The 15482-nt window shown below is 30.8% G+C and overlaps 1 protein-coding gene across 3 annotated transcripts in view; it reads right to left on the reverse strand.

Moving 5' to 3' along the window:
• Positions 1 to 15482, reverse strand: part of LOC127183168 (kelch-like protein 29) — a 331992-nt gene that overhangs the window by 207994 nt on the left and 108516 nt on the right. The window contains exon 3 of one of the 3 annotated variants that reach the window (XM_051139031.1): positions 10149 to 10451. The exons of 1 other annotated variant lie outside the window; for it this stretch is intronic. In XM_051139031.1, coding sequence (XP_050994988.1) covers positions 10149 to 10421 — 273 coding nt within the window. In that variant the 5' untranslated portion in view covers positions 10422 to 10451. Of the gene's footprint in view, positions 1 to 10148; positions 10452 to 15482 lie in introns of those variants that run through there. One more of the 3 variants, XM_051139033.1, reaches the window with a different exon arrangement.

Below are 15482 nucleotides of genomic sequence, written 5' to 3' on the forward strand. Positions count from 1 at the left end.
GAACCAAATTGCTTTTGCCAACAGAAAACACTTGCTTTCCATCAATTTGCAAAGTGCAAATGGCTCTGACCAGCTCTGCGAGGTGACCCGGGTTAACCCGTGATTCATGCATTTCACTGATAATGGAGTAGGAAACAGACTCAAGCTGTGTGCGGAGGCTGGTCTCTAGTAGGTAATCTCACTGTAATGTGTCTTGAAATGCAGCGTAACTGGGAGAGAGCGTACAATTTGATCCATTCAGCCATCAGATGATAGTATTTCATATTTTCAGTGTGCCGGATATGATACAGATCACATAGAGTCTGTATGTTTATGTGTGGTTTCGTCCAATCAATTCGGTATTACAGCTGAGGAAAACAACAAGCAATTCATCACAAGTATTCACAAATAATATTACAATTAAAAAAACTGTTTTGTATTTGAATATTTTGCAAAATATAATTTATTTCTGTGATGCAATGCTAAATCTTTAGCATCATTATAAAATAAAATAAAATAAAATAAAATAAAATAAAATAAAATAAAATAAAATAAAATAAAATAAAATAAAATAAAATAAAATAACATTTTAGAGCATGTTACAACTAGACAATTGTATATTCTTAAAATATATAAAATGCCCACATAGTTCTAAGGTTTAATAAGGTAAGATTTAAGGTAAGATTAAATTTATATGACTTTTCCAGGTTTAGAAATCACTCTTTTATTATTATTCTTCATAAAATAAATAAATAAAAGTGACAATAAATAAATATATAAGGTTCCAAAAAATAAATTAAATAAAAGAAAATAAAATATGAAGCAGCCAACAGCTTTAAACAAAAATAATCAGAAATGCTTCTTGTGCAGCAAATCGGCATATTAGAATGATTTCTGAAGGATCATGTGACACTGAAGACTGTAGTAATGATGCTGAAAATTCAGCTTTGCATCACAGGAATAAATTGCATTTTAAAATATATTCAAATAGAAAACAGTTATTTTAAATAAAATAAAATACATTTTAGAGCATGGCAGACCTAGAAAATTGTATATTCATAAAATATATAAAATGGCCATGGAGTTATAAGGTTTAATATAGTAAGATTAAAGGTAAGATTAAATTTATATGACTTTTCCAGGTCTAGAAATCACCCTTTTATTATTCTTCAAAAATAAATAAATAAAGTTGTTGAGATTAAAGCAAGAAATGCTTGATTTTTTTTTAAAAGGACTGTTTCAGCTCATTTTACGTATGTTTTGTCTTATTTTAAATAATATTACATTTGCACTTATTCATTTGGCAGACGCTTTGAGAAAAACGACAAGCGAGTCATCATAAGATGGCAATAAACACAAATTAGGTAGTAAATATGTTTATATATTCATGTTTTATATATTCATGTTAGACTGAGCATTTTTCATGCAATTGCCTACTTTGGATAAATCAATTTTGTGGTATAGCTAAATGAAAAAAATTAAATATGCTAAATAAATACAGTTTAAAAATTTGGGAAATTGCAATAATATTTCACAATTGTACTGCTTTTACTGTACTTTTGACCCCAAACTTTTGAATGCTAGTGCACCTGGTACAAGTTTTGTTAAGTTGTTGGATCTTTCTATCTGGTTCGCCTGCATAATTGACAGCCTGCAGCATTTCACTGGTCAGCATCTTTAGGATGGCTTCATCACAGCGTCTACACAACGTTCAGAAGCAGATGCACTGACAGCCGCCACAACATCTCGTCACTCAGCGTTCAATCCTTTGTTAGCGACACCCACGCAGAAATTGCCGAGCATGCATCTGTGCGCTAGCAAACCAGAGTTCTGTGCTTCAAATCGTGGGATCAGTTTACAGTCTCCTGAGGGATGGTAAATAAAAGATGTTCTAGATCATTCTGGAGTGAAGTACATTGTAAAAAAAAAAAAAAAAGGTTGTAAATAAAGATTACTGCAGTACTTTTTACAAGAAAATACGATTTCAGTCTTTCTACTTGAATGTGTTCCTTGGCACTTCTTTGTAATAGTTTGTGAAATTCACTAGCAATTCCAGAGTGAAAAAAGTTTCAAAGTAAATCCACACCAATTTTTCTTCAGTGTGCCTTATTAAAAAAATATCATGGTGCAGTAATGGTAATTTGATAGACACACAGAACATTGTGCTATATTGATACACCATGGTACATGTTACCAAAAATAATAATAAAAAAATAATATAGTAAAAATACTTTTTGGTAATTTTTAGTTAGTAATACATATTAAAAAAATCAGTAAGTTGCTCCAGTGTGACTGTAATCCAGTGTTAGCATTTTTTACTGCACGGCCATCAGTTTTCCACAACAATATTCAAAGGCCTCAGGAATAAACTAAACTAAACTAAACTAAACTAAACTAAAATAAAATAAAATAAAATAAAATCATTTTAGGGCATGGTACAGCTAGAAAATTGTATATTTCAACAAAATACATTAAAGTGCCCATGGAGTTATAAGGTTTAATAAGGTAAGATATAAGGTAAGATTTAATTTATATGACTTTTCCAGGTCTAGAAATATCTTAATTTTATGCTTGTTGTGTCTTATTTTTAATAGCTTTACATTTACATTTATTTTTCTGGCACACTGTTTGGCACAACAAAAATTGTTTTGACTTAAATTAATGTGTTACCCCGCTGCCTTAACATATTTTGTTTAGTTAACTAAAATATCCAAGTCAGTTAACATTAATGAATTAACATTAACATTAATTTATAATTGACTAAACCTAAAATTTTAAGTCAGCAGGGTAGCAAATGATTTTAAGTAAAAAAAAAAAAATCATTGTAAGATGGCAATGACCACGAGAAGTGTCCGTTAAATTTTCAGTTAAATTTCAGTTAAGTTTTTAGTTTGAATATATAACAAATACAATTTATTTCTGTGATGCAAAGCTGAATTTTCAGCATCATTATGAATTAAAAAAAAAATTAAATAATAAAATAAATAAAATAAACATTTTAGAGCATGACACAACTACAAAACTGTATATTTCCTTAAAATATATAAAAGTGCCAATTGAGTTATAAGGTTTAATAAGGTATTTCCAGGTCTAGAAATCACTCTTTTATTGTATTGTATAGATGATAAAAAAGCTGTTGAAAGGGTAAATTAAAGAAATATCTTGTTTTTTTTTAAAAGGACTGTCTTAGCTTATTTTTATGCGTGTTTTGTCTTCTTTTAAAGAATTTTATATTTACATTTATTCATTTGGCAGGTGCTTTAAAAAAAAAAGACAAGCGTTTCATAAGATGGCAATGAACACAAGAAGTGCCTGTTAGGTTTTCAGTCAAATATTATTACAATTTAAAAATGACTGTTTTCTGTTTGAATATATTACAAATACAACTTATTTCTGTGATGCAAAGCTGAATTTTCAGCATCATTATAAATAAATAAAAAAATAATAATAAATAAATAAAATAAAATAAAATAAAATAAAATAAAATAAAATAAAATAAAATAAAATAAAATAAAAATTTTAGAGCATGGCACAACTAGAAAACGGTATATTTCATTAAAATATATAAAAGTGCCTATTGAGTTATAAGGTTTAATATAAGGTAAGATTTCATTTATATGAGTTTTCCAGGTCTAGAAATCACTCTTTTATTGTATTATCTTAAAAAAAAAAAAAAGATGATAAAAAAGCTGTTGAAAGGGTAAATTAAAGAAATATCTTGATTTTTTTAAAAGGACTGTCTTAACTTATTTTTATGCTTGTTTTGTCTTCTTTTAAAGAATTTTACATTTACATTTATTCATTTGGCAGGTGCTTTGAAAAAAATGACAAGCGTTTCACAAGATGGCAATGAATACGAAAAGTGCCTGTTATGAAAGTTTTCAGTCATTGTTTTAAACAATAAAAGCTAGGACAGAAAGATATTAAGGGAAAAAAAGAACACAGAAAAGGTTTTTTTTTTTTTCAGAAGAGCACAGAAAAGGTTTTTTTTCTTGAAGACTGTGAGGCAGTCAGATGCTTGGAGTTAGGCAGTTATTTTAAGTCATCTTGTCTTCAGTTGTTTCTTGAAGACTGTGAGGGATTCAGCTGTCCGGTTGGAGTTAGGCAGTTATTTTAAGTCATCTTGCCTCTTACAAGTTTGCTGAGGCTTCCATACGGGACCCAAACCCCTTGGCTGAGAACCACTGCTCTAAACAGACTTTCTCAAGCACTCTTGGAATTATATATATATATATATATATATATATATATATATATATATATATATATATATATATATATATATATATATATATATATATATATATAAAAAAAAGTCTATGTCAGTGGCTGTGGATTTGTGGTTACGCCTGAGGGAATAAATAAATAAACAACGGCATTACAAACAAAATTAATTACAAGAGGAGGCGAGTAAATAAGCTGCCACACCTCTAGTTCAATTAAGAGTCGTTTGTTGGTTCCGAAATGTCGTTTGTCATGACAGACAGCGAAGGCAGATGGGCCTCTTAAAGTTACAGTAGCTGCGTTATTTATTGTTCGCTGCTTAGAGTTTGTCACAAAAAGACGTGTGAGCCGACGCAACGGTCCCTCTCCATCTCGCTAATTAGATGCCGATCTGTCTCGCACACATAAACAGACTCACTGTAAACCAGCCACACAAACTCAATCAAACGCCACATACCTATCAAGGTTAAAAACAAACACGCGGCATTCAGAGTCATTAACTACACACAAACAATTTGGCTTATTAGACATCCGTGTCATGACCAAGGAAAGCCGATATTGCTCTCTGTCGTTCTTCTCGTTCCTTCTCATCTTTTTCTGCCGCTTTTGCTTTTATATTTATCTGAATAGCATCTATGAGCTGGACCGTGGGCTGAACAACATGGGGACTTTGATGACAGATGACAGAGAAAGCGTCGGTCCCTCAAGACTCTACCGTGTTCTGATGAGTTTCCTTCAGGCAATAATTAAAGAAAGCCGAGGTAAACACATTTCCTCTAGTGCTGGAGACTAACTAACTAAAAGTAGCAATGCTGCTAACTTAAAAGAGAAGTTCTGTCATTATTTACTCACTCTCATGTCGTTCCAAACCTGTCTGCTGCTTTTTTACTTTTTTTTTTTCCAGTGGGAAACAGAAGTTGAAGACACTTTTGAAGAATGCAACTAGCACAACAATGTTGTGAAAGCATTTTTTTAATCTACTTTTTAAAAAGGTCACCAAGGTTGCATTTATTTGATCCAAAATACAGTAAAATTGCAAAAATAATAACTGGTTTCTATTTTAATATGTTAATATGTTTAATATGTGATCAAAGCTGAATTTTCAGCATCATTACTTCAGTCTTCAGTGTCACATGATCCTTCAGAAATCATTCTAATATGCTAAATTTTGTGGAAGCTGTGATTTATTTTTTTCAGGATTATTTGAAAAACAGAAATGGATATGTTATGTAATAAACATTTATACTGTTAAAGCATCTTTGCTTAATAAACTACTAAATATTAGTGTTTATAAATCAGGGGTTTTTAATCTTTTAGGTGCCACGGACCCCTAAATATGATCATCATTGTGTGAGGAACCCCCCTTATAAAAAGTAAAAGACATTTTTTATAGTTTCTTGTATAAATACCCAATTTACACAGTCAAAAATTAAGAAATTATTTAGTTTCTATTAAATTACATTATTATTCCTCTTTTTTTTAAAACAATTATTTTAAAGTATTTTAAAGTAAAGTACAATATTTATCTTTTTTTTATCTAAATTTTATAATTCATTTTAACATAATTTGTATTTATTTCTGTTTTCATTTTTAACTCATTTATTTTAACACATTTTTGCATAATTTATTTCTTTCATTCTTATTCAATCATATTTTTGTATTAATTATTTTATAATTATATATAAAATATAATTGTATAATATAATTATAATTATGATATTAATAATATATATATATATATATATATATATATATATATATATATATATATATATATATATATTTTTTTTTTTTTTTTTTTTCTCTCCAAATATTTCTAAGGACCCCCTAGCACCTCCTTCTTGACCCCTGGGGGTCCCCGGACCCCAGTTTGAAAACCTCTGTTTATAAATAATAATATAATAATAATAATAATAATAATAATGTCTTTCATTATTTCTTAAAAAAAAAATGCTATTCTGAACTCTTAAGTTCATTATTTGACATTATTTCAAGAATTTTTTTCAAATTTAGAACCTTCAAAAGTTATTTGCAGAACTTCTCTGCAACAATTTAATTTGTCAGTGTACAGCAGAAGTGTCAAAAACATTCAGAAAGCTGAAACATTTTCTCAGTTATTTTTACTTTGTATGTCTTCACATGTGGCGAAATGTCAAAGCTCACTTAACTTGATTTAATTTGTCATGATGTAGTCAATTATGTACAATTATGAACTTTTTTTTGTAGCTGCAGTTTCTAAAGTGGTGTATGATTTACTTTGAAACACTTTTCACTTAGAAATCGCACTAAATTTCACATAGAACTGGCAAAATAAGAAATGGCAAGTAATGCGCTGAATTAAACACGAGACTGCAATATTTTGTATGCCTCCACATACAGTGGAAAGAAAATTAAGCTTACTAGTTTCAATTTGTCATGATTTAAAAGTATAAAAACATGATATTCAAGTATTTTTACAATATTTCTAAACTTTTTTTAGCTGTGGTTTCTAGAATGAATGAAAGAGAGTTACATATCCGTGAAAAACTATTTGTTCACAGTGCACGTAAATGAATCAGTTCAAAAAGTACTGATTCACTTTTCATTAGAGAAGTCTCTTATTCAGTTAAGCACTGCTGTTTTCAACTTTTTTCTAACAATAATATTTTGTTGTATTTCGTTTATATGCTACCTGAGAGCTGCATATCAGTGAACCACTTCATTCAGACAGTTCATGTACATGAATCAGTTCAAAATGGAATGATTCACTGATTCAAAAAAAATTTGATTTAATATCTCACAGTTGTTAATCTAAACTCGCAATTCTGAGAAATAAAAGTCACAATGGTAAGATAAATCTGACGAAAAAAAAGATCAGAAACAGGAGTTTATATCTCGCAATTCTGACTTAATATCTCACAATTGTTGATTTAAACTCGCAATTCTGAGAAAAAAAGTCACAATTGCGAGATATAAACTCAAATCTGAGGAAAAAAAATCAGATTTGCGAGTTTACATCTCACAATTTTGACTTAATATCTTGCAATTGTTGATATAAACTCACAATTCTGAGAAAAACAAGTCACAATTGCGAGATATAAACTCAATTCTGAGGAAAAATGTCAAAATTCTTGCAATTCTGACTCACAGAGTTCCCACTTTTTCATGAACACCAGATTCAAGGACTTTCAACGACTTTTTAAAGCACCATTTATTTTTTTATCAAGCACCTATCAAATTCACACGCCAGCATATGTACACCGCAAAAAATGCTTTTCTTACTTAGATTTTTTGTCTTGTTTCCAAATATATCTACAAATTCTTAAATAAAGAGGGATTTTCTAGACAAGCAAAAATTGTTTTCTAGTTTTCAGAAAAAATAAGTCAAAATTGAGTAAGTTTGCTTGAAATAAGCAAAATAATCTGCCAATGGGGTAAGCAAAATAATCTTGTTTTCTGCTTGAAATAAGATTATTTTTCTTACCCCACTGGCAGATTATTTTGCTTGTTCTAAGGAAAAACTCAATTTCGACTTCTTTTTTCTGAAGACGACAATCATTTTTGCTAGAAAATCCTTCTTGATTTAAGAGTTTTTAGATATTTTGGCCAGAAACAAGACAAAAAAATCCAAGTAAGAAAAGCATTTTTTGCAGTGTAGCATCATGAAAGACCTCTTACAGTACTTAACATTTCACTTATGTTCATGCTCCAATCATTAACGCTGTTCCATTTAGTCTTTGACTGCGCATATAGAAACATTTTTTAAATAGCACCATTCTACTAAACAAAATTTATTTCAAATTTGCTTCAAGCACTTTCAAGGACCTGTATTTGTTTTCAAGTACTTTCCAGGCCTTGAATCCATGTGTCTGATATTCAAGTACTTTCAAGAAGCGTGGGAACCCTGGACTTAATATCTTGCAATTGTTGATTTAAACTCGCAGTTCTGAGAAAGAAGTCACAATTGCAAGGTATAAACTCATTTCTGAGGAAAAAAAAGTCAGAATTGTTAGTTTATCTCTCACAATTCTGACGTAATATCTCGCAATTGTTGATATGAACTCACAACTGAGAAAAAAGTCACAATTGCAAGATATAAACTTACAATTCTGTCTTTTTTCCTTAGAATTGAGTTCATATCTCGCAATTGCGACTTTTCTCTCAGAACTGCAAGATTATATCAACAATTGCAAGATACTAAGTCAGAATTGTGAGATATAAACTCACAATTCTGACTTTTTTCCTTAGAACTGAGTTTATATCTCACAATTCTGACTTAACATCTTGCAATTGTTGATATAATCTTGCAATTCTGAGAGAAAAGTCACAATTGCAGAATATAATCTCAATTCTGAGGAAGGAAAGCTAGAATTTGAGCTAGAGTTTATATCTTACGATTCTGACTTAATATCTCACAACTGCTGATATAAAAAAAGTCACAATTGTGAAATATAAACTCAATTTTAGGGGGAAAAATATCTTGTGATTCTGACATTATAATTGGCAATTGTGAGTTTATATTTTGCAATTCTGACTTTATAACTCACAATTGCAAGCAATTCTAAGAAAAAAATTCTAAGAAAGTCAAAAATTTTGACTTTATAATTTGTAATTCTGACTTCAATTCTCAGAATAAAGTGAGAATTAATTATCTCACAATTTTGACTATAATTCGCAATTCTGACTTTACTTCTCAGAACTGAGTTTATATCTCGCAATTCTAACTATATATTTTTTAGATTTGCAATTTTATTTCTTAGAATTGTGAACTTAGAATTTATAACTTGCAACTGCAAGGTTTTTTTTTTTTTTACAAAATTCTGAGAAAAAAGTCAGAAATGCAAGATAAAAATGACCTATTTAAATTTTTTATTCAGTGGTTAGAAACAGGCTTCCACAGAAGTTCCATAAAAGTTTATATTGTACACAAAAAAAAGGTGCATGATTTACTTTGAAACAATTGCTAGTAAGTATTTCCTTGTGAAAGCATACTGCAATAATGCTTATTTACAACTTTAAAAAGTCATTTTGTAAAGTGTATGACTTATAGAGCAGCCAAAGGGCTTTTACAAAAGACTTTTTTTTTTAAATAAAAAATTGTGGGGGGTTTTCTGCATACTGAAACATTCATCAGAGAGACACGTCAAAGTCAAAGCTGAACTCGGCGGTCAGCGTCCAACCGCTGGCGTTCGCCCACAGGGTCAGTGTTAAAACAATCTGCATAATGCTAAAGCATTTGGTTTGATACTCACAGAGCTTTCCGGCCACAGAAGTCCCACGGAATCCACTCAAGCGCACAAGTTCAAACAAAAAGCGCCGATGTGAGATGACAGTAGCTGTAGTTGGAGATGCCAAGATTTTGAGGCCGGATCGCTCCCTGAAGTGGGCTTCGAGCGAGGTAGAGAAAAGCTGGCAAGCGCTTCTGCAGGGAGACTCGACTGATTGAAACTAAGAGAAATTAGCCTGAAAACATCTCCTAACCTACAGCACACCAAACGCCTCCTATTAGGCATTAACGAGACCTCAAGTGAACAATACCTCCAAAATGTGTACGTTCGGCAGGTCTCGAACAAAGGTCACGTCAATCATGGCTTTATAAGAGCGTGGGCCGCAAAAGCTGCATGGCAAGTAGCTGGTAAACTGTCTTTATGCATGAAATCTAAGTGAAACAGAAGCTAATCTGATTAAACAGCATGAAGAGTGAAACAACAGTTCATGCTTTTGTCGTTCCTTGAGCTAATTCTCCAGAATGGCATTCATCTCGAACGCCTTTTATTTCTTGCCCACAACAGACTTGACAGAGCCACGGGCTCGGGCTTAATTCGGCCCATTGCTCAGAGTTTCTCATTTGCATAATGAAAGAGAAAATTAGCGAGGAGAAGAAGAGCGGGACCAAATGAAGCAATCTGGCAGCGTGAGCGAAATGGAAATGCGAGCGATCTGGATGCCGATTTCTCAGTTTCTACCTTCACAACAGGTGCCGCGGCCGACGCGGCGGCTCCCGAGCGTTTGGCGGCGAGGTCGTTGCTGGCCGACGTCACCGCGATGGTCACGGGGGTGGGAAGGAGGGACGGGATTACCGGGAGCGGGAGGAGTCCCGGCCGGTTGTTGCCGTTGGCCACCGGCGGCGCCGAGGAGCAGGTGCTGTTGCCGACGCCATTGTGAAGGCCGCTGGCACGCTCGCGACGGTCCCAGGGGCCTCGATAATCTCTCTCAAAGCGGTGATGGTGTCGTGACATCACTTCCTCTTAGAGGATACGTAGCGCTGTCTGCAAGAGAGCACACAAAGAGAGCGATAGCATTGATTATACCCTGTCAAAACGCAGATAGAAATAGAATGCACCAAACAAATCCAGCTTTTTGGCAGGTTTGACGTGAAACACAACAAAACTCGCTGCAGACATCTCAATGTCTGCCAGACAGTAGTTATAAAAAAAAAAAAAAAAAAAAAAAAAAAAAAGTATGAATTTTAGACTGCATCGCTTCAGCTGAGTGTAAAAATAACACGCAAGCTTTTAACACCGACAAATATGCTTGTGTACGAGTGGCTTCTTTATGTGCGGACGAACGTTTGAAGACTCCTATGAGTGCAAGTGTCATCTTTAGTCACTTTTTAGATTGACCAAAGAAGCATTTCCATTTTTAAATGAGTAAATAAATAAATAAATAAATAATGTATTTAAAAAACACACAATCAAACTGAATAAATAAACAAACTTTAAACTTTAAAAATTGACTAAATAACCAAAAAAAAAAACCAACAACATAAAATTAAATAAATAAAACTTCAAAACGTAATATAATTTAAAATAACAAAAATCTAATAAAATTTATCAAAAAAACCCACTCAATTAAATAACACAAAATTAAATAAAACTACATTAAATAATTAATAAATAATTATAATAAAATTAAAATAATACAAATATACTGTATTTATTTTTCAAAAATTATAAAAAAAGCAACAAATACATAAAAACTAAGTAAATAACACTACATAATATAAAGTTAAATAAAATCAGGTAGATATAAGCACACAAACAAACAATTTACATAAACAAATACTTACATAATTAGTAAGTTACATAAAATTAAATAACACTACATTAACTAAAAAAAACATTAAAAATTAAAATAATACAAATAAATTATAATTTAATAAAAATAAGAAAAACAGATAAAAATAAATACATAAAACAACATAATTAAATATAATTTATAATAACTTAAAATTAAATATTAAAAATCAGGTAGAATTAAACAGAAACAAACAAATGCGTACTTAAATTTTAAATAAAACTACAACAAATAATCTAAAATAAAATAAATGAATTAGAAAGATAAAAGATAAAAAAAGATAAACATTTAATAAATACACAAATTTAATTAAAAAACAAATTAAATGCTGAATAAATATATAAAATAAATAAAATGTTTTACAAATAACTAAACTAATATCATAATGAGACAAACAAAAAAATGTCTCAATTTAACGTCTTACAAATAAGACATTTAATAGCAAAAAAAATTAATAAATATGTAAAATTCAAAACATTTCATACTTAACAATACAAAAAGAAATATATAAATATATATACAAATCTTAGAAAACTTAAAAATCAAACTAACTCCTAAATTATTTTAATATTTACTGTGTAAAATGACAAATGACAACACATGACAAATAACCCATCTACTTCTTATAATCCAGCCTCTGCTAGTCTTTATAAGAGGAAAAATGAGAAAACGAGTGTTTTTTTTTTTTTACAAGACCCACAAGAAAAAAACACAAGTTTACAGGAAAACTTGCACTCTTCCAGATGGTTACGAGATCCGTCCAGCTATCCCGAGTTTTCCTAACGACTAAAATTGTACGGCTCCAAGGCCTCATGATTTTAATTAATCTAATCAGCAGTTTTATTGAGCTTTATTGCTAAGAGCTATGCAGGACACGCTACGAGAAAACAATGTAGCAGCACCAGCTTGGCTTTAGTGTCTGCGCTAACCTCGTTTTCCGTTATTTGCCCGCGGCTTCTTTATCTTGTCGTCGTCCTCCACTGACATCCACATGTAATAACTCTGGAGACCCGAGGTTGGGAGTAGCGTTATTAGTTTCTCTCTTTGTATGTGTGGGAACAGATTAAGCTGTTAGTAAAATAAGCCACTTTTGGCCGTTCTGCTGTTCTGCAACAAATTCAGGATTTATTGTGCTTTGGCTGGCTGTTTTATACTGGAGTCAGCTAAACAAGACAGAAGTGTGGAATGAGGTTTACTAGAGCTGTTCTTCACTATTGTAGCTTTCGACCAAACTGTGTTACTCTTCGAGTAAACTCTGTGCGCTAGAAATAATCAGGAGATATATAGGCTTCTCATAATATCAGCTCATTCATATGGAGAGGAAGCGTAAGGAACTGAATAATATGAGGCAGAAAGAATCAATAAGCATTGCTTAAAAAGAATCAACGAAACAAATACAAAAAAACTTAAATGGCTTGAAAAGCTCAGATTTCTTTTCAATATTTTTATACATTTTTAGTTTTATTACATAAAAAATAACAAAATATATAAACTATAGAGAGCATTTTATGTACTGTATTTATATATCAAAACATCTTTATATTTTATATGTATTGCACACACAAATATATTCAATTATAATATAATATAAAATGTAGGCACATATTTCATTTTTTAAATTAAAAAAATTAAATAAAAAAAAACATAGCATACAAAAAACATTTTTATTTATATATTTTGTACTCCATCTACATAAAATGCATATTTATTTTTTATTATTTACATGTTTATATATTTTATTATCTATTTATATATATATATATATATATATATATTTTTTTTTTTTTTTTTTTTTTTTTTCAAATAAATATACATTTTTATATATTTTTTAACTAAATATAACTAAACTAAAAATACATTTTTGTACCTAAATATATATGGATGTTTAGATTTGTACTATATATAAATGCATAAAATCCGCTATAGAGCTATAGATATATACACACACACACACACACACACGTGTGCACATATTTCATACATAGCTTACACAAAACAAAAATACATTTAAAAAATTTATGTTTTTATTATATATGGGTCAAAGACGAAAAAGGGTTTAAGCATTAAAACAAATTTAAAATTGTTGTTGATTTTCAAAAAAAAAAAAAAAAAATTAGAAAGTTTTCTGTTTAATTCAACTGGATCTTTGTTTTTGTTTTTCTGAGAAAAAAAAAAAAAAATCATACATTTTTCCCTAATTTCCTAAAGAAGACACCCACTGAAAATGGCATTCAGTGTAACAATCTCGTCAGGCATATTTACAATAAAAATCAATTTATGACATATTAAAAGACTAATTACTTTTACCCCAAATAATAATTTATTTACTAATTTGTACATTTTTAAAATGTGCCACTATCCTAGGTTTTGCCCATTTGTCAGTAAGAATTTTTTACTCATCTAAAATGCAATAACATTTTATATGCTCCCTTATTATTTTATATATTTTAATATGTACAAAACAGAATAAGCATGTTGTTTGAATTTTTACATATATATTGTGTTACACTGAATGACAATGTAACAGTATTTCAACCAAATTTTGACATTTTATTCTCAAAAAACTTATCTGAAACCTTAAAAGACACTTTACTTACATATAATGTGCTTTCTATGGACATAAAATCACATAAATCTCTTTTGATGTGAACATCTTAACCCATATTTGACCCATATTTTTAGATATAGATTTTAAATATATATATTTTGGACTCTCTCTCTTTCAATTATAATATAAAACACAATAATACAATATAAAATGTGCAAATTATGTGAGTTAGCAATTTAGCATACACAAAACAATACTTTATTATTGTTTAATGAAATTATTTATATAAATTTCATTTTTTGATTTCTCTCACCATCATTTTCTTCCACCACAGAATGCAGAACTCAAAATAAAAACCAAATTGTAAGAATCTATGCACACTATATATTCACAAGTCACTGATTTGCTTTAGCTGTCAGTGCCACTCTATTCTTCATGTTAGGCCGTGTCTGCATATTTCCCATGATTCAACAGATGTAAGGTGCTGCAGATAAAGCATTATGACAGAATAACTCACTTTAATCTGGTGACAGGGAGAAGCCCTGCATGACTGCATTTCAACAACAAATGAGATCCTCAATCCATCCCTTGTAATTACACTAAACTAAATCACACACATAAGCACACACATGCACACACACGCACACACACAAAGAGAGAGAGTACAGTACCCGCTAATGACACCACTGCCATAATTGCATCGCACATTAAAAGCACCACATTAATTATTCATGGCTTGTAACAGATTGGCAGAGTTATATAGACACCTCGGTCACTGTAGATTCACACTAGACACACATGGATCATATACATTTCCCTATATGCAATGCACTGAAAAACAGAACAGAAAAACGTCTATTAGATTTGGCTTTAAATCACTGCAAATGTTGAAAGCTGTGAGGTAAAGTGCATTGCTGATGGAGACATTTCTCAAAGTTATTTTGATCAATTCACTCATCAGTTTTACACTTTTATTCATGAAATGTAAATCTGCTAGGCTACAGCAGGTCTATAGGAAGCTAGCAGACTGACAGCAAAGCCTATCAGCAAAGCCTTTCCTTCAGATCCAAATAAAGCAGTTGAACATGTAAAAGCAGCTTCTCTTTACACGGGCAAACTACAGCAGCTCTGGCTTATTTTTGGTCTGTTGTGCACGCGAAACAACGTTCACATGTGATCCGCTGTTGATCCACTGTCCTCCGTGTAAACACACCTATCTTTGCAGCCTGATATGAGTCGCACACAGTGGAAAAACTGCTCTAGATAAGCGAAATTTAACTAGAATATAATTGCATCGTAAAACTAAGAGTAATAACTGCTAAAAAAATTATTTTATTTTACAAAAGTGGGTGTAGGTTCCTGATAGAAGATGATTCCTGACGATTAGAAATGAAGGGAAAAGAACCAGAAATGAGAAGGGAGGGCATTACAGCGTAGTACTATACAGTATATGGATGTGTAAAATTAAAAAATAAAATATACTAAATAAAAGAGTGAAGCAGCAATGGGACTAATTAACCCAAAATAAAACTCTTCAAGTTGGTTGAGGCAAAACACACACAGAAGTTCAGGTACTGGCCAACAAATCAAGATCATATCAAAGAAAGACTGATGGAAAAGATGATGAGAGAGAGAAAGTGAGACAGGCCACAAGAGAGAGAAAGAGAGGCGGGAA

The sequence above is a fragment of the Labeo rohita genome, chromosome 20, assembly GCF_022985175.1.
Source record: "Labeo rohita strain BAU-BD-2019 chromosome 20, IGBB_LRoh.1.0, whole genome shotgun sequence".
Classification (NCBI taxonomy): domain Eukaryota; kingdom Metazoa; phylum Chordata; class Actinopteri; order Cypriniformes; family Cyprinidae; genus Labeo; species Labeo rohita.